The 26,651-nt window shown below is 42.2% G+C and overlaps 1 protein-coding gene across 4 annotated transcripts in view; it reads right to left on the bottom strand.

Moving 5' to 3' along the window:
• The window catches only part of TPD52L1 (TPD52 like 1), a 124,388-nt gene extending 99,541 nt beyond the window's left edge, over positions 1-24,847 (bottom strand). Inside the window, exon 1 of one of the 4 annotated variants that reach the window (XM_072331525.1) lies at positions 24,021-24,847. Coding sequence is in view for 3 of the 4 variants with exons in the window: in XM_072331523.1 (XP_072187624.1) it covers positions 24,021-24,635 (615 nt within the window). In the remaining variant the exon portion in view is untranslated. The remainder of the gene's footprint in view (positions 1-24,020) is intronic. The other 3 variants (XM_072331523.1, XM_072331522.1, XM_072331524.1) reach the window with 3 other exon arrangements.
• Positions 24,848-26,651: the final 1,804 nt, after the last annotated feature.

Genomic DNA, 26,651 nt, shown 5'->3' with positions numbered 1-26,651 from the left:
ATTTGGGGGTGGGCTGTATTCCTGAAGGAAAAAAAAAACAGGGGGCATTCTACTTCAAAACAGACAGATACAAGCCAGCATCATCTGAATTAAACTTTACTCTTAGTTCAGAGATACATAAGCTAAACAAACCTGTAAGCTGTCAACTATTAAGCCAAAAGAAAAGTGAACAGTAACATGCTTAGTCTGCATCACTACAGAATGATTAAATTTCTACCACTACTAACTTCCTGTGCCCACCTAATGTGGACATCATGTATGAAAATAATCCCTTTGAACTGCACAGCTGCAAACAGACAGTCTCACCTACAGAACTTTCATATTCTACTGACTAAAAACAGAAGGAAAGTTTCTTTTATTTACAAGCAAAAATCTGTTGCTTCTAGTTTACTGAATACGAATTAGTGAAGAGTTACTTTCTTCTATTCTGGTAGCAGAGGGTGTCATCTTGAACTGCTTTCTCAAAAACCAATCAAACAGGATTTTTTTTTTTTTTGTGGAAAATTCTTCAAGAGTTCACTGCAGCTCAGGGCTCCATAGAGTTTGGTGCTAACCAAATGAAATTGAAATAGGCATGATTCAACAAGTAAACCAAGTAGGAATAAAAAAGGACTGTATAGACTTTTAGTAAACACTCCACACCTGTCTTTAAGGTTGTGGTTCCACGATCATTTTTGTGATGCAAGTATGAACTTTAGCAGTCCATATCCCATGTCTCCACACTATTCCAGTACTGTCCTGGCACTCTCCAAGCTATTCTTACAAAAAAAAAAATAATCCTATGAAACAGATTTCAGTCTGTCTGTGCTTGCTGCCAAACTGCACAAATCCTCAGTGATTCAAAACAAGTGAGAAGGAACAGCTTAGAAGTAAGAGTGATAGACTCCTAAAGTCATATCATCAGACTGGGTTTTTCACATGCACTGCATGTTCTCAAAGTTCTTGCTCTATGGTTCTTCACTTTACTTCACCAACCATATTCCCACAAGCTTCATTTGTACCTCCCTTTGTCACGGTTAACCCTTGACCATGACACCCTTCTATTCACTTCTCTATCTGGCAGGCTTACTTTTTGAACACCTCTTTCCAGTAGCCACCACACCACCCTCTCTGCCAGTTGCCACCTGTAACTTTGCCCTAGTCCACAGCCGTTCTACTACTACTCAGGAGGAAAAAGTTTCACCAGTGACAGGTACACTGCTGATCTCAAAAAGTTCTAGGAGTTCAAAATGGTGAGGGTCCCCTGCATGCTTGTGCTGACTTCATAATTATTAGTTCTCAGTTTAATTCTTATGCGCATCAACCAAAACAACTATAATGACCACTTTATCTTTATAGTGGAGAACGAGGAAGTCAACTGGCAAGATGCAAAGGTAGTTGCAAGCATTGGCAACATCATGAAGTTGCCTGGTGGGAAAAAAACACTTCTCTTTCCCATGACAGAGTGCAAGAAGCTTAAATCTAACTTTACCCAGCACCAAAAGCTTACAAGTATTAATATACAGTGACAGTTGTACAGGTTAAGTTAGTTTTGCTAAGTAGTCATTTATTATTTGTACATTCAATCCAAGACCTACTCTTAAAAAAATAGATTTGTGTGTCACATGCTCACATAGACTAACTTGGAAATGGCACATCTCAATGACCTCCTTCATGTCTCTGAAAACAAAGTCTCTGTCTTTCTTTCACACTGAGGTGACGCAGTGGTAGAAGTGCCGCTTGCAACACCAGAGGCCTGGTGTTCGAATCCCCCCTGTGGCGCAAGTGGTAGAAGTGCCGCTCTGCTACACAGAAGGCTCGAATCCCAGGAGTTGGACTCAATGATCTCTAAGGTCCCTTCCAACTCGCATGATACTGTGATACCACACACCTGGCTGAAGTCAGGACACTAACATGGCTCCTGCTCCAGGTGGCATTTATAATGAGAAAGTCACCTGAACCCAAACATTTCAGGTATCAGGACACACTAGCTCTTTCAGCTGTACTGTTACTGTCAATCAAACTGTCAGTGCTAAAAGAGAAGCTATATCACAGGGCTTTTGTGGAACATTTTAACATATCGCGCTTCACTAGAAAGACATGCAAAAGTAAGAAGACGGGCAGGAATGACAAAAAACATAACTGCAGTCCAACCACTACAACAAAGGTTGGACCTTTCTGCTCTGAAAGCAAGCCTGCTAAAAACTCAACCGGTTTTCCAGCCCGGGATTCTGACCACAACCACTTCCCCTGTGATTGCAGGACAGAACCCAGTCACACAAGCCCACACCTCCAGCAGCACACAGCAACCCCAGCCAGCAGAGCCATGCCAGCTCAGCAGCCCACCAGTGTTAACTGTGGTTAGCCTCCATCAGCTCCCCACTTTACCCTTTCACCGCATGCTACAGTTCTTTTGCACCAAATCATTTAAATAGGAAAATATTTTATCATAGCAATGCTTTAAGACAAGTTTGATCACATTTGATCATGTTTCTAACCATTATCACTCAATGAACATAATACACATGATCAGAAAGCATAGAGGCTGTATGCTCTCAGTTCTGTTTTTGGTGTCTGAGTTGAGCTCAAACCCACGTTAGAGGCCACAGCAAGTCTTCTGTCCAAACAAAACCAGAACTGTTTAACCTAGGCCATTGCCTGTCACTGGGACAATTGCTAACAAGGGGCAAGGCAGAGTTTCCCCAGCAGATAGAGCAGACAGGAAGCTCCCACCACCTCACAGGACTTGAGGTCACAAGATAAAGCAGTCTCTACCTCTGGTTCTGGCAGGCTTGTGGAGGCAGAGTGAGGGGGAGGCTGAGGTGGGAGGAGGGCAGCCCAGCAGGAAGTGGGGTAGGAACTGCATACTCTGGAGGAACCTGACCCAAACCCACAGCTCTCTCAACACTCATTGAAGAGAATAAGAAAGTGCACAACAGCTCTCTAGTTTTGTTCCAGCTTGCATATTAATAATTCTAAGTAGTAAGGAATTGGAAAATTATGCTCACAAGACATACTCACTTCTGGTAGAAGAGACAAAGACATTCATAAAAGAAGAGTTTGAGGATGGCAGAGTGATCCAGGTACCCACCCTATGCAGTGATGGAAAGGAGTAAAACATACTCGAGCCCTGACAGCAGTTGCTACTCCCTGGTGATGGGACCAAAATCCCACAGGAGCAGGTGTGGGAAAAGACTGCAGGAAGGAAGCAGGGGCCCAGGACCATCCACATACCACAATATACTCAAATGCCTTGGCCACTGCTGTTCACAGGGGCTTAGAAGACTTCGAAAATGGGATCAGAGAAGCAGTGAGACCTTCATGCAGAGAACATTTGTTAGGCTTCCAGCATCAGGATAAAAACACAGCAGCCAAATAACACAGAGCACAGAACCAAAACAAACCAACTATGACAGCTGATATCTGTAAAGTAAATAAGATAAAGTTGATAGGTTAGCTTGTTAGTCAGGAGGCTTAAATTTAGGTGAGAACAGTCTGCCTTCCTACACCCTGTATGAAGTCTGTAAGAATTCATCCGCGTTTGATTTTGTTACCAGCCCTGTATGCATGTGATCAGTGATGCATGGTCAGACTACAAAAAGCCCAGGGTGGTGCTGAGCAAACAGCTTGAGCGTGGGGGACCTGAGCACAGCTGCAGTGACAAGCACTCTGCCACTGCCATGAGATTACACATCCCACTTTGTGAGCCCAGAACAAGGTCCCAAAAGCTACAGGGTCATGGAGCAATTGTTTACTACAACTAATCTTAATGTCTCCTCCCCCCCATCTAACATTCAATTCTTCCTTTCCAATTAAGATTAAAGCAGCATGCCGAGTTACTTGAGCAGGTCATTTTATCTATGTCAGTCTCTGATAGGAGCAGGAGTTGAAAAGGAACACTGCTGTTTCCTCATCTCACTTGCAGAAAGAAAAAAAAAACAACAAAAAACTTTGAGGCTCTGGTCTCCACCAGGTTCAGACTGGATTAGACAGGTTGAGATCAGTTCCAAAGGATTAATACTAGTCAGCTATTAACAATAATCAGCATTAAAACCAAAGCAAGCAAACAAAATGTTTCCTTATGAAAGAAATCAGCAAAGACACACATGAGTAACTGCAATGTATAAATTAAAACCTCTTTCTCAGAATCCTTTCCTGTGCTTTCTTGAAGATGGACAAAATTAGCACCTGTAAGAGTGAAAACATGTTGTCTCAAAAATCATTGAGAAGCACCACTTCAGGTTTTTATGCAGAACAAAGAAAAATAAATCCATCAACCACAGTGACAGTATTTTCTACAACTGTTTGTATTGAAAAAGATCAACTGCTCATTCTTCAGCAGTTTACTAGGCATGGTTCAAACCAGACAGAGAAGCTGCAAAAAGCTTTTCAGTTCCCACTTTCCTACTCAGTACTCCATTCCAGGAGATGGTTATAGAAGAAAAGTGTCACTATAGTTGCGCAGGTGGTAGTAGAAAAACAGTAAGAAATTTTAACATAAATTCCTAAATTATTCTGGCTGACCAGATCACAGCCCACAGAAAAGGGCAAACATGTTATTGTAATCCTTAAGCTGTAGGTTATAGCTTTCTAAAGGAAGGCAATACAACTACATCATTTCAATATCTTTGCCAGGTGCGAGATTGTAGATAAGTTTTCTTGTGCATATTAACAGGCAGCGTTTTGACTCTTTGACCATCAGACATGAAAACAAATTCTACCAGCCTTCTCTTGATAAATCTCATACACAAACAACCAGGTTGCTTAGGTGCAAATTAAAGTAAAAGAAATTCTGAAAAGTACTTTCATCTGACAGATCATTGTCAGAAATGTGTAGTAACATGTTTTCTTAGATTCAAGGTAAAAATCCTAAGCCATCACTTGGCTTCCCTAACAAATCATACAACTTAAAGGAATTTGTTTATGCAGTGAAGTTGTTGCAAAATAGCTATGATGTGAATTATAGTTATTTTGCTCTGCCTCCCTGCAAAGGAGACCTACCAGTGTCATCATACCAGTACCCGCCCGCAATAAACAAAGGTGCCTTTGGTGAAAAGCTGCTAATCTGTCAAGGCTTTGACAAAGAAAAATGAACTGGTAACCCTTATCTAGTTATAAACCTGGGAAGTAGACTTGTGTGCACGTAGATGCATTTTCAAAGATAAACACTTGATGGGAAACGCTAGCACAGAACACTCTTCCAAGCTTCTCTCCACATACCAACATTCAGATAAGACCCAGACACTGTGCCAAAACTCCAATCTGACATGACTTTATGATGTTATTTCTCATAATACATTCCAAGTGTATGTCACATTTTATACTGATTTAATGCAATGATAGAAGGGAGCAAGCGTACAAGACCAAGATCTGCAAACAAATTTACTTTCTCCACAGAACAAACACAAAAGCTTAAACTGTGCTCCAATCCACACTTTGAGAAGCAAAAGTGAAAGCAAATCCTCAGGCAGAAGCAGTGAACTACCCATCTCAAATAGCTGACTTATACTTAAGATACTTCAGCAGAAAACTAGAGTACAGAAGTAAAACCCTCTTGTGCAAGTTGAAAGAACCATTCTGCACCAGAAGCAACCAAATCCAGCACACAGTTGCACTGGTCTAGTACACAGCGATTTGCAGATGCAAACGAATTCTAGCTTTAATGTTGAGACTGTTACTATCGGAGGCCAGTTTCACACAATAGCCAAGTTAGATTCTGGACTAAAACTTCAGAATTGACCATGAGGAAGAGATTTGATTCTGGGAACAACACTGCCATGATTAAACAAAGCTGTGGAGGAAACACATGCAAGCAGCAAGAACAACATGATTCATGCTATGTTTTCCATTGCTTTTGCTCCTTTGAGGATCACCACATACTCAGGCACTGGATGGGATGAGGAAAAAGGTGGGAAAAACTGCCATAATCACTGAATTCAGGACCGTGCAGCTACTCTTTTTATTTGTTTAGGGAAATTTTACTGGAATAAAATACTTCCACCCACGTAAGTCTCCTATTTCTAAATACTATGGCAGGCTTACCCTGAATCACTGGGAGTCTCTGACTTCCAAATATATGCATTGATCTGAAAGACTTAAAGTGCATGCACAGACCTCTCACCTATCAGCTGGTCCAGCACCCTCATCCTCATGTCTCAGACCTCTTAAGCCCTGCCATCCAATCAGTCAGCCAAGCATCTTGTCTAATGGCTAAAAATTACTGAAGGAGCCTGTACAGCTTTCTCCTTTGCCATCTGAGTGTTAGAGAGTGATCACAAGGATGCAAGGAGAGAAACTTCTGCTGGCTAGCACAGGAGAAGGCTGAAGTGATTTAAAATTAGTTTTCCAACTGATCTGGTTGCTGAATTAATTCTCCCTGTGACATACAATCAGTTGTTCGCAATTCAAGAGACAAGTTGGAAATGCACAGCCCAAGAAGAGAGGCTCTTGCAGAAGCTGCTAGCTATTATCATTGAATCATGGAATGGGTTGGAAGGGACCTTTATGATCATCTAATTCCAACACTCCTGCTATAGGTAGGGACACCTCCCTCTACACCAGGTTGCTCAAAGCCCCATCCAGCCTGGTCTTGAATGCTTCCATGGAGGAGTCATCAACAACCTCACTGGGCAACCTGTTCCAGCCAGTGTCTCACCACTCTCACAGTAAAGAATTTCTTCCATTAGTCAGCCTACCTGCCATGTCTACACCTTAAGATCACAGATCAAATATCTGTGATAATTTTGCTCATCTTTCATAATCCTGAAATACATTCAGCAGATCTCCTCAGTAACCAGTTAATGACAACTACAATAAAGAGGGGGGGAGGGCTACAACAAATTCTTTTCCCGTAAGTTTTATGATTCAGTGTTTTCCACACATGTGCCAAAACTGCTGTTTATGAATGCCGATGTCCATTTTCCCATTGTTTACAAGTACTCAAACTGCTCAACTGCACATGTTGAAACCCACTACCAAACCTTAGGTCTGAGCTGACATTCACAGCACTTCAGAGGTGGTCCTCGCACTTCTGAACTGCCTGTGGACACTGTCTACTCTCCACTCAGTCTCCCAGTGATAAAGTGCCAACTGTGTACCTAAAAGGAATGGTTATAAGCAAACTAGGCTTTTCAAAGAGTAGAAAAGCATTACTTGAAACAACTTAGTTGTTTCAGTAATTTAATACTTATTCCCAGTGTCTTCTTAACAAGCAGTAGGGAGAAACTCTATCATATACTAGAAAACACCAAAATGGTTGACTATAAGAATAAAACAATAGGTATTATTGTATCGAACAAGATACAATATGAACAGGACACCATACTGGCACCTATTTCAAAGAATTTTCAAATATATTTCATTGCTTTGTTTCAAAAAGAATGATACCAGCTCTAAATACTCCAATTTTAAAAAGGTCTTTGGGGGGAAAAAAGGCCTACAATTGTAGGAAAGCCACTATTTGTCATTTCTGTAGATATCATGCATCTACTTATAAACGAAGTTACTTAAAACTTGTCCAAATAATCAAGAAATAATTAAAAATAACAACTCTGGAATAAAAATTTTTAACTACAAGAGTTACTAAAGTGATGAGCAGGTTGATAGATAACATCGCTTCTGCTAGCATTAAATCTTTGCCAGGCTCCAGAAACTGGGTTGCCACTTTACATCACACTGAATATTTAAAGAAACAGCTTTGTTCCTACCAGAAGGCATCAGTTTTCAAACCACCACCAGTGAGAGCTGGAGCTTACAGACTAGGAAGGTAGGCAGGTGAAATGAGGTGAAGGAGATATCAAATCATCTGTATCCATCTCCATTTCTGAAAGCATAAACTCAATAGTAACTGAATTCTATAATACTAGTTCTAGAAACTTTCATTAATTATTTCCAAAGTCCATAGCAGGAGAGAGGCCAGCAGGTAGGAAATGAAGAAGGAGAAATGAATTCTTATAAAGCAATCATAGAATGCACACAATGTATACAAGGACACACATCTCTCCAACTCTACATTTAGTGTGCCTCTGGTGGCGCAGTGGTATAAGGTGCTACTTGCAACACCAGAGGCCCAGGGTTCGAATCCCCCCTGTGGCGCAAGTGGCAGAAATGCTGCTCTGCTACACAGAAGGGCTCAAATCCTGGGAGTTAGACTCGATGATCTCTAAGGTCCCTTCCAACTCCCACGATACTGTGATACTGTGATTTTATAAAAGCAAAAGAAAAGATTCAACTTATGTTACAAAAAAATAAGATGTTTGCTATTAAGGAGACAAATTCTTTGCAGAAGTACCTGATTTAGTATTTATTTGTATTTTCCATTGAAATTGAAGTAAATACCCTGATGTTAAATCATTGACCTATCTATCCAAACATGGACTCTCAAAATATTAGTTCTCATCCTATGTATTAAAAAACGGAAGGAATTCTTCCTTAGGAAAACAGCAATTCTTCCATACCAAATACTCCCACGTAGTGGTTTCAAAGTACAATTACCCTCTAAGGCTATACAATCATTGTCCATTTTTTGCCATAAACACAAGTGTAGAGACTTGATTTGCTGTAGCGGTTGACTTCAGAAAGAAAGCCATCACCATTCTAGCTTGTCTTGGGGGGAAAATGGAAAAAGTCAGGAGAAAGAAAGAAGAGCCATCCAGTTCAGCCTTTCCCATGTTACGTCTTTTCTTAGGCTTTTCCCTTGACAGTGTTCTCTTGCCTTGACACGCAAGCAGAAAAAGAGCCCACTCTTCAAAGGTTTCTCAATTCATTTTAGTTCCCTTGCTTTAATAAGTAAAATACAGTGATTTGCCACCTTCACAACTGCTCCTGTTCCCCCTTACCTTTACACAGGGAAAACTCTGCACCTCTGATGTCTCCTTTTAGCCTGCATAGGACAACAGAAGCAGTCACAAAGAACTGCAATCACTTCCACTCAGCAAGCACTTGTCCTTGGTGCTTCTGGCAATACACTGATAGGAGATGTGCATTCCAGCTAGGAGATGGGATGGAAGAAGAGACCCTCCAGAACTTATTCCTGGCTCTCTCCCTGCTCGGTTTGACCAGCTGATGTCTCACTGTGTGCTCATCCAACCCAGTTTCTTATAAACTCATAGGCTTACCAGAACACTATGATTGTAGCGTTAAATAGCTAATGATACTAACGTTACAACAGCATATCTGAAAACCAACTCTTCAAGTTTCCTCCCTCCCATGCTATATGCATTCTCTACATAAATCAAAGTTCACACAGTTGAAACAGCTATATGAATACACAAAATACTGGATTTTGCAGTCAAACATCACTAGGAACAAAGAAAATAATTTACCTGCATAGCAAGAAACTCACAAAAGGAACTAAAAATCTTTTGAAGTTTATATTCATATGCAAATGTTTAGAACTGGGTCACATAGGCAGAAATGATAAATATGAGAAAGTCAAAAGGATGCTTATGCTTAAATCTACAACCTACTTGCTTTGTGATGATAGAGCACTAACAAGAAGTTTAAGAACACTTCACAGTATCATTCAGATTTAATGAAAAATCATTTGTTAAAGGCAAAATGAATCCTTTGTTGTACTTTGGTGCATAAGTTACCCTAACTACACAGCTATTTTTAGTAATGAAGTCTCTGGAGTCTACTTTCAACCTTTAGTGAAACAAATGTTAAGTGCAAATATTTTAATATAAACAATAATAATTACAAAAGCCTAAGGAAAGGACATAAATAATGTGGAATAAAAAAGAGCTTGTGGCTTGCAACTGATCATCAACTTCCCCCGTGGATCAGCTAAGTCTCATGCCTTCACATGCAAAACAATTATATAATAATTGTGTAAAATTTATACCTGAGGAAGTCAAACCTAACTACATGCATCAGGAAAACAAGCATTAGTAAAGTTAGGAGAGGAGTAAGACATCTGATACCAGTGCTCCTTTCTGTATCTGTTGCAAATTTTAGGTGCTAAATCTCTGAAGTATAAATGTGCATGCTTAATTTCAATTGTAAACTACAGTTCCACTTCACAGAATGACATAATGGTTGAGGCTAGGAGGGACTTCTGAAGATTGCAGTACAACCTCCTTGCACAGGTAGGGTTCCCAAGCACTAGAACTGTGTCCAGGCAGCCTGTGAATATCTCCAGAGGAAGAGAATCCACAACCTGCTTGGTCAACCTGAGACAGCATGCAATCACTCTCACAGTAAGGAAGTTTTCTCTCATATTCACTTAGAACTTTGCTTGTTTCAGTTTGTACCCTTCACCTCTCATCCCATCTGTTTTATTGTACCAACAAAGTTCACTCTCCAAGGTACCCAAACCAGCCCCCAACGCCAACTCATATGAGACTTGTACTCCTTAGCTGTGCTAGTGTTACGACAAAGGGTGACAGATTTGCATGCTACATGGGACTAGACAAACCACATACATATAGAATTTGCTAGTGAACAACAGAAACACATAAAACACACGTGGAAAGCAAAATCCATTGAGCAGCAAACAAGTACAATGTCACAAAGTACCTGGACAAGTAGAAGAAACTGTTCAGGGGATCTAAACAAAAGCGGAAGGAAAAAAGTGGGGTGGGGGAAAAGTAACACTAGAAAAGATTCAGACTGCTACTTAATTGCTGTTAAGAAGTGACACGCCAATTTTGACTCTGTTCCAGGAGCATCACAAATATCTTCAGCATGCTAGTTCAAAAGGAAACTTGTTGCAAGAGGCCAAAGAGCTTTGAAGGAAACATGAAAGGAAAGGAATGTGTCCAAACCATATGCATTTCATCTTTCAGTGATGAATCTGCAATTCATTACAAACATTTAATCACCATTTCAGATACTTGTATTATCACAGAACTCAGCGTGACCCATAAAATATTTAGAGGTTCAGTGAAATTTCAGGCTGGCTACTCCTCTCCCATGAACTTACAGTTTTAGAGAAAAAAAAAAAGAATTTCACAAGTTTGCTGTTAGTTACAGATGAAGACATAGCAAAAATGATGTCCTCTCCACCAAAAGTTGAAGCAAAACCAACTTCTAAAGTTGTTTAAACTGGAATTACAAGTAGGTGCGTCTCACAGGTTTTTCCAATGCTATCAGTGAAAGGCAATTAAGATTGATCAGCTGCACTAATTCCATATTTTTCCATTTGAAAGAAGCTATGAGCAATTTCCTGTTTGCTTGGGTTTGCAACATACAGTGTTAGCACAATTAACTTGCTGCTTAACTGATACATGATATATGAGGATAACTTATCTCAATCCTAAACTCAAGCATCAACTCTAAAATATAAGTAAGTGGCCAAAGCAATAATATGCTAAATCAGATTTACATTTCCCTGCATGAAATGTTTTCTAACTTGGAGTGACAGATGCCATCTATTTTTATATATTTATTTTGAAAATAAAGCCCATTTTGTTTCTGATCTCTTTAGCGCAGCCCTATTTGCCCAACAGCATTAGTCACTTCCTGCATGAGCCCTTGATCACCTACACCAAATGAAAACAGTTTTTATTACATCCAACACCATATATTGATTTAACTGAAACATATTAATGGTGTAACTGAGTACTCCGATCTCCAGTGCCACCACACACACTCAGGATAAGGATTTAAGAGAAACTCCTTTTTTTAAGCTGTGTCACCCCCAAACTAGATTACACCCAAAGGGAGAAAGAACAGCCAAAGTAATAATAATAATAAAATAAAAGCAGAAAAACATCTTAATATTACTGTTAATCCACATTCTTCTTATTTCTAGAGCTTAAGGGAGAAGTAGGAAAAGGAAGAACAAAATCAGCTCTTCCACTGCATTAGGGAGGGGGTTGGGTCTTGAAAAGACCCTCCTAATGATTAGTACAACAGTTGGATATCTTCCCAGTACAGACTTTTATGATTTTACCTTTGAAGTTTCACAGCTGTTCCACTTGAACACCAAAAATACCTGAGTAGGCTATTGAGCTTGATCATCAAAATCAGCATGCTGAAATCACAGGTGAATAAGAGACATCAAGTCCAGAAGAAAAATCATGAGTTCTCCATGTCACGAGTAACCACGCTGCTCATTTAATGTCCCTCCCAAAACACAGTTTCACTTATGTCACCCTAGTTCAGCCTCCTCACAAGAGCTGGATGATGAACAGAAGAGAGCTTCCTCACCCAGCCAGTTGTAAGCAATGTCTCAGGAAGGGTCAATCTCTGTGTAACACTACAAAATAACACCCCCAGTACAGAGCATGGCAAATTCCTGGAGAAGCCTGCTGCTGGACCATGCATACCTGCTGCAAGGCAGCTGATAGGCAAGGGGTCATCACATCTGCCCTCAGAGATTCTCCTACAAGGAGGTCTTTTGTTCCTGCTCAGTTGCACACTGGCAGGAAGAAAAACATTCCAACCACATGACTGAGGTAGCAAGGCATGAACAACGACTCTTCCCCACACAACAGATGCCTACATATCTTATAAAGAGCTCCCACTTTAGTGGCATTGATGCATAATCTGTCACAGAGCCAAGTCAGTATTGTGTAATTTACCTTTTCAGAGCACGATTGCGAGTACTACAGTAAGAGGATCACCATATAAAGGAAATGCCATTCTAAAATGCTACTGAAAGCTGAAAGGAAACTCATCCAGGAAGGAGAAGAAAAAAAGAGAGCAAAAGCTGGAAACAGTAAGAACAGAGGTCACTTTCCAGGATCTGGACAGCACATAATAGATAAGTGCATATCTTTTGAAGAATCTCAACATCCTGCCATAAATAAAGGTTTTATAACTCACTCAAAATATGTACTGGTCAGTCACTTCATCTCATCTGCTTTTTCTTGGGTAGTACCTTTGTTTTTCAAGCATCTCAACAGATCATTACACAAGATAGACTATTATTTTATATATTCCAGATATAGATTTCAACAGTTTTTCCACTATGGCTTACATATATGAAGTAATTAATTGCCAAACCACAAGCCTACAATTTTTCAGAAATATTTTAATACTTTATTGCCCCTTGATATCACCATATATCAAGCATCATGTTTGCATATAGTTTGTTCATACCTAAGAATAGGTTTGTTGTGATCCTTTTAGTCAATATCAATTATCATTACACTGATTCAAAGATTAAATCAATTCACACTTTCATGAAACTTATCTTCTCAAGCAGAACTCATTGGTGAAACCAGAGACACTACATGAAACCAAGGCCCTGCAGGAGACTAGTTTAGTATAAAACTAATTTAACCTGAATTGAATAAAAAATATATTTTAATTCCACAAAGTCTTTAAAGGTGCAAACACATACAGGACTTTAAAGACATACAACACACACCTGACTGCCCTGCGTCTACTTCTGTGGAAGATTCATGTTCTCTGTGGGTATAACTTCTGCACACAGCAGCAACAGAGAGCAAAACAGCTTCAAAACCCCCATTAAAGCAATGTACAGGTATATTTTGAGATGAATACAGACAGTTAATGTTCACTGCAACTCAGCCTTCTCAGCAGCACAACCCTATCTATGCACACTGCGCCAGGCAAAGAGCCAGGAAGGATTTCTCCAGTATCCCTGAAAAATCACCGTGCAGCCACCCTGACATACCAAAAGACCCCTGAGAGCCAATATAATATTAAGATACCCATATATACCCATAACCCATCCAACCTCTACTGTCAAATATTGGTGTTAATAACTGGAAGGAAAAATTTCCAGTGAGACAGTAGGAGTTAAATTCAGGATGACAAAGCTGCAGCCTGCCAAGTGAAGCGTGCAGCTGAACTGAAGGCCCACAAAAAGACAAGAAAGCTCAACAACAGCTACCACCTTCTAGTAATTAACAGCACATTTCCCAGCTTGTAACTGTAGCTTCACAGTAAAACTAAAATTCCACACCCGAACACCCCCTAAGGAGATTGCTTTTCAATACTGTATAGTTTTTTGGTACCTTAACCATCTGTTCTGTTCACTGTTTACATGGTAAAGTAATCTCTGGAAACTAAAACAAACAATCGCTGGTCTTTGCTAATTGTTCATTCTCTCACAAGTTTCCGTATACAACAACTTGCGTGAATTCCCTTGGTGAGTTTGTTTCACAAAGGCATCCTCTATAGTCAAAGTTCAAGTCAGGTAACAGCGATATAGTCTTTCCTTAGACAGGAGAGCCAGGGGAACTGTCATGAAAACAGTTCTGATCCAGCCAGATCAGCTGAGCTACAATAAGTCTTGAAGATACAGTTCTGAAGTATATTTAAAAGCCTGTTTTCATAAAACAGTGTGAAACAGGACTTTAAATTCCTAACTGACCAAATATAAACAGAATACAAAGCATTATTTGCAAGTACACCCTGGGCATTAGAACAATCCTTGCTGAGTTCAATGAATGAAGAGTAACATCAGACAGTCCCTCTCTTCAGTCACTTCCTTGTTTAACTCAAGCTTCTCCTCAACAGAGTGTGCTTCAAGAAGTACAGACAGCTTTCCCAATCACCTGGGGCAAACTTTAGTGTCTAATGGTGACACCCAGAGAGTCCCTTCTGATAAGACTGAAGGTGGTGGCTTTGAGGACTGTTGATATCACACTCTTCTTCCTGAGCCCACAGAGTTGCTCCCAGATCCTGTGATACACGGGCAGGCAATTTTCACAGCTTGTGTTATGCCAAAGCACTACAGAAATCTTTGCCTTCTCTTGCATTTAGAGAAAACAGTCATTCCTCTTCTCAGTTCTCACTATGCTGAATGAAGTAGAACCACAACTACACTTACATCTTTCAAATTGTTTTTGGTTCCTGCCATTTTTCGTAAGCATTGATGTGCCTGGGATTCCAAGAAATCCTCACCACACACAGTAGCCTCATTACTTTCTCTACACAATCTCAAATTGTCTTCACTTTTTCAGTGACTCCACTGCATTAGTCTCTTGCATCATCAGTCATCACTAATCCAGATTTGCTCCTTCCTATTAATGTTCCAACAGCCAGGGAAGCTCCTCACAAATGAAAATGCTGTTATTGACCTTTAATCAGACATCTTAGCACGTCATAGTATCTTATTTCATTCCACTTCTTAAAAGCCTAAGAACAATCTAGATGAGGAAATGGAAGAGAAGGCAAAAGAAACATGCAATTAGAGGAAATAGCATCATTTAGAACGTTTGCTACAGGACTTATAGGAGTTGCTTCTCTGAGGAACAGAAAGCTTAAGAAGGAACTGAATTAATATAAAAGTGTTTGTCGGTTCAGAAAAATCCTTTCCTTGCTCTTTCATCATCAGGACTGATAAATACTAAAACTTTTCTAATACAAAAGCTTAATTCAGAAGTTAATTGAGAAGCTAGTATCAGAAAGCTTTATGACTTAACAGCACTACAGGAACAAACCAGCAGAGTAGCGGGTGGGTTCCAGAGAGGCAACAAAATAGCAGCAGAGAAGTGGGCACCAGCTCATGCAAGATGGAAGCCTCAGTGATGTGGGTGGCTCTGAGGGGCGCTTCAGACCATGCCTATCCAACAGCTGTGGGTGCACATGCACCTTCAGGCACCAGACAAAAGCTATTCAAAAGAGTAAATGATGCTGCAGTACAGTCAAATTGCAGCTTTGATTTCATCAAGCTTCAAAGAAAACTTCCAGGTTTTGGAACTAATGATGCAAGAACAAGTCAAGAAGAGTGAACACCGCTGCTAGAGGAAGTGACTGATAACCTTAGGCCTTGGACAAGAGGCTTGCTCTTGATGATACAGGAAGGAAAATAATGACATCCAGAACTCATGTTAGCTACATCTACTACAAGTGGCAGCTTATCTGGCTAGGTCTTCTAGAAGTTTAACGATTACTTCCAAGTGTTACCAAGAAACAGAACAGAAGCAAGTCTGAATCTATTCTCCATTATACAAATAAGTAAAAAATTCTAAGGTTGCTTTACTTGCACAGAGGTATGTAAGGTAAATTGAGACTGTAAGTATATGCATATATGAAACGGGCAGATTATAGTACTGCACTTCACTTTAACTACTCATTCAGGCAGAATACAATTGTTTTACAACTTATTTTCTAGCCTTACTCCAAGTGGAATTAGTTCACCACAACAAAACTTGCTATCACCACCATAACTCTCCCCAAAGTTCTAACACCTTCATTTTGCAGATGGCATGTAACACAGGGTCTAAATTCTACAAGGCCTGTTTGTTATTTTGCTGGTCCATCCACTCAAAAAAAACTTATTTTGCTCATTCTTTCCTCTTTTTAAGCTGACTGCTAATACCATCATGTTAACAGTTTCCAAGCTATTGCACAACTGAATTGCATATGCACTTGAAAAATCACAGAGCAGTTTACGTGTGTACTTCCATAAGCCCTTTAAAGGAGAACTTTTAAATCGCTAAGTTATATGTGGTACTGCACAGGTGTGCTGGTATGGAAAAGCAAAAGGTGTCCTCTCCCTGAAGCATATTCATACAGTAAGTAAATTTCAAGCAAGTGAAACTGTTAAACCCCTTTCTACCACTTCTTTGTCCTCACACAGCAGCAATGCTAATGGCAATAGCAAAGTACTTTTCAGCTCTTCAAGAAAGAGACACTTCCCTCAGGTTTTCTGTAATCATATCAGACAGCAAAGTGCATCTTCCTACTCCACCCTTCTGATACCTATGGGGTATAAAAGTCTTCCAGTACACCCGTAAAATACGAGCCCATTAATTTCCTTTAAGGTTTCTACTGAAGCTATATACTTTAAACTGTGTCTAAAATCCAAAGCTATTTATTGATACTTATTTATTTTCTTACTTAGTTTCCCTCCTGCCATCCACCCAATAGGAAAACGGAAAGAGATAGTAGCCATACAGTGAAATGGGACTATTTACCAGAACAACTAGCTAGTAAGTCATCTGCAGGTTTAAACAGAGACCAAAGATCCACCTTACACATGGAGTTGACCAATCTTTGTGATTTTCTGGTTTTATGAAAGGCTTACCTTACCATAAGTACGCCTACCTTCAGGGGCAAAACGATTCTTATGTCACCACTGAGCCCTTCCCATCCTGACAACCTTCTTCTCACTCTTCTTCCTTCCTCATATTGTGTGAGCAACCTCACAGAGTCACATCGCAGCTGAAACAATTTGGATAGAACTTCCCTTTCCTTCCCACCCTGAGCTGATACACCATTCCCATGTGTTCAGAGAGCCAAACTAAATAACTGAAGATGTACCTGCATTTGTTGCCACTCATTCACATCAATGGCAGAAAAAAAATACACAATGGCATCAGCATTACTAGGCTTGAGAAACCTACATTTTGCCTCTTATTCTTGCCAGTGCAATATCCAATATGATTTGTGCTGTACTTAATAAAGACATCAATGGAAGAAAAGTCCAAAGCAGTAGAAAGATACTTTCGCTATTTTAACCTGATACTTCTAATAAAAGGCACACATTGTTTCATCAGTGTATTACATTGCAAATGTAAGCAACAAGTGATAGCTTTAGAAGCCTCTTGATCCTTTCATTAAATTGTAATCTAAGAAATACACAGCCTTCCTCACATTTAAGTAAATAAAAAGGAGCAACTGCACATCCCCAGAAGCCTGTCAATGTAAACATACAACAATCTTCAACTGCAGCAGTGAAGTAGATCTTTAAGATAAAAGCAGCCTTTGCATCCTTCCAACTTCAGATCTAAAACTGACTTAAACTATTGGCTTTCTGACCTCCTGAAATGTTAAACCAGAAAATATACTTCTCTGTAAGTAAATCCTTGAGTATTATTTTTATCTTTTTTCCCCCTATTTTACAGTCAAGCAAATACTTTCACAAGTCTTATTTACCTACAAAATAAATAACATACATTTAAGGGCTACCTCTTCAGCAGGAACACAGTAGTCATTTACTACTACAATTTCTTTGATTCACCAAAAATCACTTGGCAGAGGAGCAGGAGGGAAGGCCTAGAGCAGGTGATGTTCCTGCAGCACAGCCGGACTAGTGGCCCCAGTGCCAGCCAGCTTTCACCAGACACACTGTTGAGTGCTACACACTGGGTACAGGAGGTAGCTGAAAAGCAGAGCTGCTGCTTCACAGAGACTCAGCTTTTTCAGAATGACACCAGCTCTCCTCCATGTCTCACTGCAACTCTATGTCAATACGAAGCCTTCACCCTTCAGAAATAAACTCTGCTGTCAACATCAACTGTTTTGTGACACCTCACCCTTGTCCCTGGAATTGAGGCACTGTTGCATTAGCAGAACCCTTCAAGGAACTGTTTCAAGGTGACATCATCTGCTCCCAACATCTCTGATCCAACAGATCAGTTTTTACCACAAAACTTCTTAGCTGCATGAAGAACATCCATTTGTTTCCCCTTCCACCTGTAACAGCACAGATGAGGATGGCCACATATTCCAGCTCCACATTTGCAAAGAGTTACCCAAACAACAGGAATTCAAAGTTACCCAAGCAGGATAGGTTTGAAGCTACTTTTCCATAGAGAACGGACATACTACACAAAGTGGTATTATGCTGACAGTATCTATGTCTATATGTACTAGGGCAACTAGACAGTATTATTATTGAAAAGTATTGCTCAGAAATTGTTTTCTTAAAAAATCTAAATGCAATTCTAGCGATGTTTGATTTTGCAAAACTTTGTTTCAGACTTAGGTTTTGGCTCAAACTGCATCCCTCAGCAAGCATTCAGAGGGACTGAAAGTCAGCTGTATGCCAAGTCAACTCAGAAGATGAACCCTGAGGATACCTGGGCACCATCCTGAACTGCAGTACCTCTCCTTCCATACAGCAGCATGGCAGCACTGTCACTGCATACCACACATCAGGAATACTGGGGCAGAATCTCAGAAGCTGTTTCCTGAAAACTAGAGTGAAGAAGTTTAGGTACTCCAGTGCTTATGTATTGCTTACAGCTGTTGAACCAGGTACATCTGTCACTCTTCCACCTCAGGAATAAAATACCTTACAGTGACTGAAGTGCCTGGTTTGGCTTAGAAAGCCTATAATCTAGCATATATTATTCTGCTACTTCACCTCTCTTACTCCTTTGCAAAGTTCCCTGCTGTTGCAACTTCAGCTGGAAGGTGATTTCTCAGCCTGCCTTCTCCTAATAGCAGCCACTCTGTAGCCACCTCAGTAACTCAAAACAAAATAGTATTTGGGGGGATTCAGATCCCTCATGAGCACAGATCTTCTTCACTGAATGACCCTTCTGAGCTCTGGTTTGCATCAGGGCACCAAGCAGCTCATTAACAACCAGATGATTCAGCACACAGTGGCCACATTGCTGCCTGGTTTCCTTCAGCAGCCAGACTACAGCTTTGAAGGCTACCATTTGCATGATACAATCAGACACCTGAAGAGGTACACAGGTGTCAAGTCCCTCTTTCTCCAAGGCAGTACTAGTTCTGGGCAACACAGCCTGCTCTTGACTTTTCCTTATTGCTGGCACGACCTCATAATCTTATTCTTCCCACAAAAATCCTGATTGTAACATTCTGCTGCTTTTTTCTTCCCTTGCATCTTTTAAAAAGATCACGCACCAAAACAAAACAAAAAAACAACCACCAAACAAACAAAAAAAAGGGTTGAACACAAAGTCTCGAGTCACAAAGGAAAACTAGTAACAGATCCCAGGTGGAAGGACAACAATCTCCTCATTTCAGGCTCAGAAGAGCTAAGTAGAATTCCTGTCCCACCAAAGCCAGTCAGACACCAACCATTGCCAGCTGCAACCCCTCCCTGCCCCAGCAACCCCTCCTGATTATCCACATCCACTAATCTGATTAGCATTCCTGTAATTAAAGCACCACAATATCTGACTGAGAATATGGTAGGCTGTTTAAATTAACTCAAAGTCCTTTAATGTAAGAAATTACCACTCCAAGAGAATTACAAGATTTACAAAATAAAGCATCACATATGAGCATAGGATCAAAACTGGATTATCTAGTCCCCCAGTTCAGAGGTAGGAAAGCAGGCAGCCAAATCACAAAGGGTTCTATGAAACATTTACAGCTACTTTACAAGAAAGGATACAGTTATATGTTCTCTAATAAATACTTGAAGCAATATATATCTATTTTAGATACTGGGAAAGTGTTATTTTGGTCTACTCATTATTTACTGAACAGTGAGATTGTTATTCTGACCAGTACTTACAGGTTTACAAATTAGAGAGATGAGAAAAACACATAAACCTTATCTTCTTTACCAGACCAGGATAAGTTAAATATAAATCCCTAGTTAAACTTTAAGTTTGCCCTTCTGCAGCAACATTTCTTCCTATGGCTGTTGGCTCATTTGTACAGGGTACTTCTGAACCACCTCCCACCCAGACACACACAGAGAAAGCAAAACCAGGCATAAGTATTCCCTCTGACTCAGATTTACATGCAACAAAGAGAGATGAGGAAGTGAATCATTCACTTACAGCAAACCTGTGCGGACACAGCTTCTGGAATAAACCAGGTCTGTTATGACGTTAAATGGAGAGGAAGGTACAAAGTGAAGAAAATGCGAACGCAATATTACACTTGTGGGATCAAATGTTCCAGTTTCCTATGTGCTCAAGGTAACTGCCTCTGTGAGCATCACAGTCTTGAAAGAGCACAGCCATCTCCAAAACTGTTGCTCAACCACCAACAGAGAACAGCTTTGGGCTGCATCCCATCCTGGAGACAGGTAATCATAAGACCCTAACCAGGTGCTGTAGGACCCACACGTACCCCAAGTCCTAAGGTACAGGAGCAATGATACTCTTCATAATAGCTCAGTGCACATACCTACTCCCTCTTCAATTTCTCCAGGTCCAAGAGAATAGTCTTTTTTTTCTTTTCCTTCCTTTTTGTGAATGATAGATAAACTGGTCTTAGACCTTTAAAAGCCCAAGAGCGTAAGGCCCACAGAAAGAACACCTGAATTGAGGCAGAGGTAAACTAATGTCTTGTACTGTACTACAGTCAGGCTTCAGATCTGGAACTCCAGGCTCACCTTCTAAGCTTCTATACCAGGTGTTAAATCTATGATAAGGATTATGCATCCAAGTGCTAGTGATAAGAGACTGGATTTGACCTCTAAGGACCTTCTGAAGCAGCACTTGTTGCTTTAGAATTCAATCAATCGCTCCCATTTCCCCCTATACCAGTAAAACAAGACAATTCTACATTTTTATCTGGGTAATCATCTCAACAATGCCTAACACTCTGTTTGACTTTCTTTAATCTATAGTGCACTAGAGCAGAAGTTTTGATGCAGTCACATATTGTGTAGAAGACAGCAGAGATCTTTAGCATGGTTTTTGTTATCCCATTAGACATCATTTCAGAAATCGTGATGAAACCATTATACAGACTGCAGCTTTCTTCAGTAGGAAAACAAATATGTTAAAGATCTTCATCTAAGTGTTACACTTCTGACAATATGTTCCACATATTCACCATATAAAACCAATCCTTCTCCAGAAACTTGAAGTCAGAGTCCACTCAAACACAGGGTACAGCATGCTACTTCTCTGACACAGAAACCAGATCTAAATGCACATCCATCTTCTTCCTGCTCCCCCTCCCAATTTCAGCTACGCTCCTACATAAAGCTGTCTGTAACCAAACCAAAAACCTGTTACAATCTTCAAAACAAGCCAACTTTCCAACATTTACTCTTTTCAAACTTTTTTGTAGGTTTTCTTCTTATGAAGGAAACCACTACATGAAGTGCTAAGCCTCAAAAAACTGAAGGTGACTTTATCCTACACTGTCCTTCCACTCATCTTTCCTCAAATTCTTCTGACAGAGCAGGCATGGAGAAGGCTTTTCCCTCTCCCCTGAGGATGAGTCACACTGTCCTTCCACAGCACAAAGGAGAAAAATGTTATTTCTTGTTCTTCCCAAAGAAACATCATTTGTTTTTTTCTCAAAAGGACAGATACACTAAGAACACATCGGGCTGCTTTAGAGGATATTTTGTTGCTTTTTTTCTCCTGAACAAATACATCATTCAACTAAAATCCTGCTGGGTCATAACAAGATCCGTAAGAGTCCCTGCATCCACAGAAGTGCTCTGTGAATCTCTGTCCTCAATATTAGTAGCCCTACTGCAGACATCCCTTTATCTGCATCTGTATCCCTGTTCCATCTTTTATGTATATGAGCATCAATATGGCTATCTGCCATGTAGACCTTTTAATAGCTTCTGGACTAAGCTTTGTAGAGTACTCAGCAATATCAGTGGCTTCATCCCAGAGAACATCCTCATATTCTAAACTTACTTTTTGGGGTTATCACCCAGCTCCCAAGCCATGTAGCTCCTTCAGACATCAAGCCACACAATCATCCTTGAATTGCTGAGCTGAAATCAGGCAGAACTGTTCTTAGGAATAGCTTTAGCTGCCAGACCATGCAGACTACTTATGTCACTGCAAGGAATTCTCTATTGCCTTAGCTCACAACTAGTACTATTTAGTGTTTGGGGCAGAATCTCTCTTTGATACATCTTCTCCAACCTTGTGGGATCTTACATCTCTTCTTACTCAAAGGAAACAAGTAGGAGAAAGTATCTATGAGCATTTCAACTATTTTAGACAAATTATGACATAAAAACACCTCTCTGTTCAATGAAGAAGAGGGTTAGCCAACTGAATTCAGTATAAGAATGTGTAATGGGTGCAGCCCCCCTTCCAGTGTCAGGGGCATCTTTCACTAGATCAGGTTGCCCAAAGCCCCACCCACACAACCCAACCTTGAATACTTCCAATAATCAGGAAGCATTCTTAGGGTGATGACTAAGGACCCCACTTGGCCATTCCCCAACACATTTTACTACCCGTTTTAATAATGAAGAGCTACCACAACCCATTGTCTTGACACACAGAACAGGATGCAGAAGCTAGGGAAGAATACCTGATGTCTATCACACCACTTTTTGACCTCCAAGGTGAGGCAATATCCTGACCAGTGGCCTTGGCAGCAAATACAAAGATGGCTCAAACATGTACTGGCAACGGATTCCAAAAACTTCCTTGATTTTCTCCAGTTCATCAGTTAGTTACATATACCAAACCAAAGCATCCTGGCTTCTGTGCAAGAAGTCTTACAAGGTGTTCCCAAATTTTAGTGTTAGGGGACAACCTATAAAAACACAGCTCCCCACCCCACTCATCCCATCAGTTCCCATGTTAAGCCCTTCCCTGTTATCTAAACATGATAAAAGTGCTCTGTAAAAACCTCAGTGAGTGTAGCATCAGCCAGAACAAATATTACCAGCACGAGTAACTGCTGCATGGGTTGCAAGTGCCCAGATGGGAGCACATGCCAGTCCCAAGCCGTGAAATGGCCTGGTTGAAGGAGCCCCACACCTATTTATAGTGCTTGGGGGAGCTGGAGCTGCGAAGCCATTCCCAGGCATACAGCACAGTAGAGCACAGACTGTAGCACAGCTCCTAGGGCCAGCAGGTGCAAAAATACATCCCACCAGCATGTCTCTGCTGAGTGTGTCTCCCATGCTTCTGCTGAATGCATACGTAAGGCTGGTTAGCAAAGAGTTTTTACTTGGTTTTGGAATTCTCACATACCTGACATCTCCCTGGCTCTTTGGGTTTGGGGCTCAACTACGTCACTGGTAGGAGCAACACAGAAATGCTTTGTGACGCTAAACCAGTTACCAGCAACATTAAGCAATGCTGGTTAGCTTTCAAGCACCTGATTTCCCTTCGAAACTGTAGCCTCACTGACAAAGCAGCAAAGAAGCAGCAAGCTGCAAGTTCGTTGTGATGCTCTAAGTTTGCAAAAGTCGCTCCCTTTTCTCCCCAGAGTTCGTACTGCTGTAACTATGACTCCTCCAGGCTACCCACGGAGCCCCAACACAGTAGCCGTGTCACCCCGCGCAGTACAAACACTACAGCAGCACGTCACCGGGCGATCAGCAGGGCCGCCATCAGCCCGCGTAGAGGGGCTGCGGGACGGCCGCACAATGCCCAACCCGGAACCAGCTGCTCCCGGAGGGGGCTCAGAGGTACCACATCATCAGCGATCCCTTCGGAGAGCAGCGCGGGGCCCGGCCGTACCTGGGAGCTGAGGTACCGCTTGAGGCACTCCTCGCACACCGCCTTCTTGCAGCAGGACAGGGGCTTGACGGGCTTCTCCTCCAGGCACACGCGGCAGCTCAGCACCAGCAGCGGCCCGAAGTCGCCGCCGATCAGCCCAGAGAAGGGTTCGGGCAGCAGGTACAAGTCCACCACCTCGATGCTGCCGCCCGCCGACAGCGGGTCGCCGCCCGCCGCCACCCCGCGCCGGGCCGGGGGCTGCGCGCTGCCAGAGCCGGGCGGGGAGCCGGGGCCCGACCGGTCGTTCTCCACGCAGTACACGGTGCAATACACGTGCCGCCGGGCCGGGCGGCGCCGACCGCTGCCCCCCTCCGGCCCCTCCTCCGCCGATTCCCCCGCGCCCGACGTCTCCAGCCCGGCCGCCTCCTCTTCGTCCTCTCCAGCTGCGTCCCCGCCACCCCCTCGTCGCTCGGGGCCGGCGGAGGGCGGCGGCTCCCCGCTCCCCCCCGGCCCGGCCGCCTCGCGCAGCGGCGGCGCCTCCTCCGGGCCGTCCTCCCGTGGGCCCCCGGCCGGGCTGGGCGGCGCGGCGGCAGCGGCGGCCCGCGGGGCGCTCAGCGAGCTCTGCTGCTCTCCCATCGCCTCCCGCCGCCGCCGCTTCTTCCCATCCAGCCGCCTCCCGGTCCCGCTTCTGCTTCCGGGTCCCGAGCCCCGCCGCTCGCAGCCCCGGCCACAGCCTGCCCGCCCGCGGGCGCTCGGCCTCTTCTCTCCGGGGCTGCGGACGCGGCGGGGCCGCTCCGCTTAGCGCCGCCCGCGGGCTCCCGGCCGGAGCGCGAGCCCCATGCCGCGGGCAGGACGCGGGCAGCCGCCCCTGAGCCGCGGGGCAGCGCCCGGCCGCGCCTCCCGCCCCGCCCCGTCCCTCCGTCCCCTGTGACGCACCGCCCCGTCCCGCCCCTGGTTGAAGCGTAAACACTGCGCGTGTGGTGATGGGGTACGGCCATGTGTGCGGTGCAGATCCCAGCTGAAGTCTTGTGGGAGGTATGGGAGAGAGCGGCGCACCAGGGCTTGCGTAACAGAACAGATCCAAGTCGATCAGCCCGCAGAGAGAAGGCTTTTCCTTACCACGCTGTTGAATTGCAAGAGCTTTGTCATGTTTGACATGAAAGTATATGAGAAGCAAAGGTGTGTTATTGAATTCCTTCACAGGGGAATATTGGTACCACTGACATTCACTGATACTTGCTGAATGCTGATGGAGGCCAAACAGTGGGTGTGAGCACAGAGTGGTGGTGCATTTCAGCAGTGACACTGACAGTGAGTCACCTGGTGCACGCTTTTATGAGCATAGTGTGCAGACTCCTGTTCATCAGTGGCAAAAATGCAGAGCTAATATTAGTGGCTGTACTGCAAAACAGTATTTTGCAGCTGACAATTTGCTCTATCAAACGGCACTGCTGTGCTTTTTGTAGCTGTTATATTTTCCATGGAAACCATTAGGGGGCATTACTTTCAGAGCAACCTAATTATGAAAAAGGAGGGCTCTGTTTCCCAGGACTACAGTTTTTGAGTCTTCATGAAGATTACTTCTACTAAAGATAATAATTATTATTTTAGGATAGGTAATTAACACTCATTCCTCTGGACTTATTCTGAAAACCTCTAGGGAAATCTGAACATTTGTTCCCATGTAGAGCTGTAAGTAACTGGCAGCACATCCATGGGTTGCTGAGTGTAGGAACTGTTTGTTGTTGTTTTAACATTCTTTTTTATCATGTTCAATTTTTTTTAAAGTATTTCACATGTTACCTACAACAGTAAAAGTGGTCGGAATATTGTGGGAATTCTCTTCAACTGAATGCTTGTATTTATTTAAAACAAACAAATAAATAAATAAATAAAATTCAGGTTGCTACCTTTTGTCTCCCGGCACTTGTAGTTCTCACTGTGGTATATGTGCAAACCCCATACAATAAATAGCCTTACATCCTCCAAAATGCATTCAGTCAGTACCAGTAATATTCTGGACATGGTCCTGTTTCCAGAAGTTGTGGTTTGATATTTCACCCTTTTTTTTACTATATATATATATATATATATATATATATATATGTATCCATCTGAGACAAAAGCTTGTGGCAACAGCACAGTTGTAATGGCAAAACTTCAATGAGCCCTCCCAGTGAGAAAAGAACACCTTAACTTTGCCCTTCCCCTGCAGCTCTGAGCATGGATGGGTTACAATAGGGCCAGGAATTCCAGCAATTTACTAGCAGTAGGGAAAGAGATAATGACCTTAGGTTGTGCTATGGAAGGTTCAAACTGGATATTAGGAAGGAGTTCTCAGAAAGAGTGGTGAGGCAGAGGCACAGGCTGCCAAAGGAGGTGGTGGAGTCACCGTCCCTGGAGGTGTTCAAGAGCCGTGTGGATGTGGCACTGAGGGATGTGGCTTAGTGGACATGGTGGAGGTGGGTTTATGTTTGGGCTAGATGATGTTAGTGGTATTTTCCAACCTTAACGATCCTATGAACTCTTCTGGTGGTGAAGATGATAGAGCTATGTAGCTCATCTCAGTAAGTCCTCCTTGTGCCTGAGTTACAGTACATGAAAGAAAGTATCCCTGACAGTCCTTGGTTTTAGTCCTTACAAGAGATCTGT

This window comes from Excalfactoria chinensis, chromosome 3 (assembly GCF_039878825.1).
Source record: "Excalfactoria chinensis isolate bCotChi1 chromosome 3, bCotChi1.hap2, whole genome shotgun sequence".
Classification (NCBI taxonomy): Eukaryota; Metazoa; Chordata; class Aves; order Galliformes; family Phasianidae; genus Excalfactoria; species Excalfactoria chinensis.
This window is presented reverse-complemented; position numbering and strand designations above follow the sequence as displayed.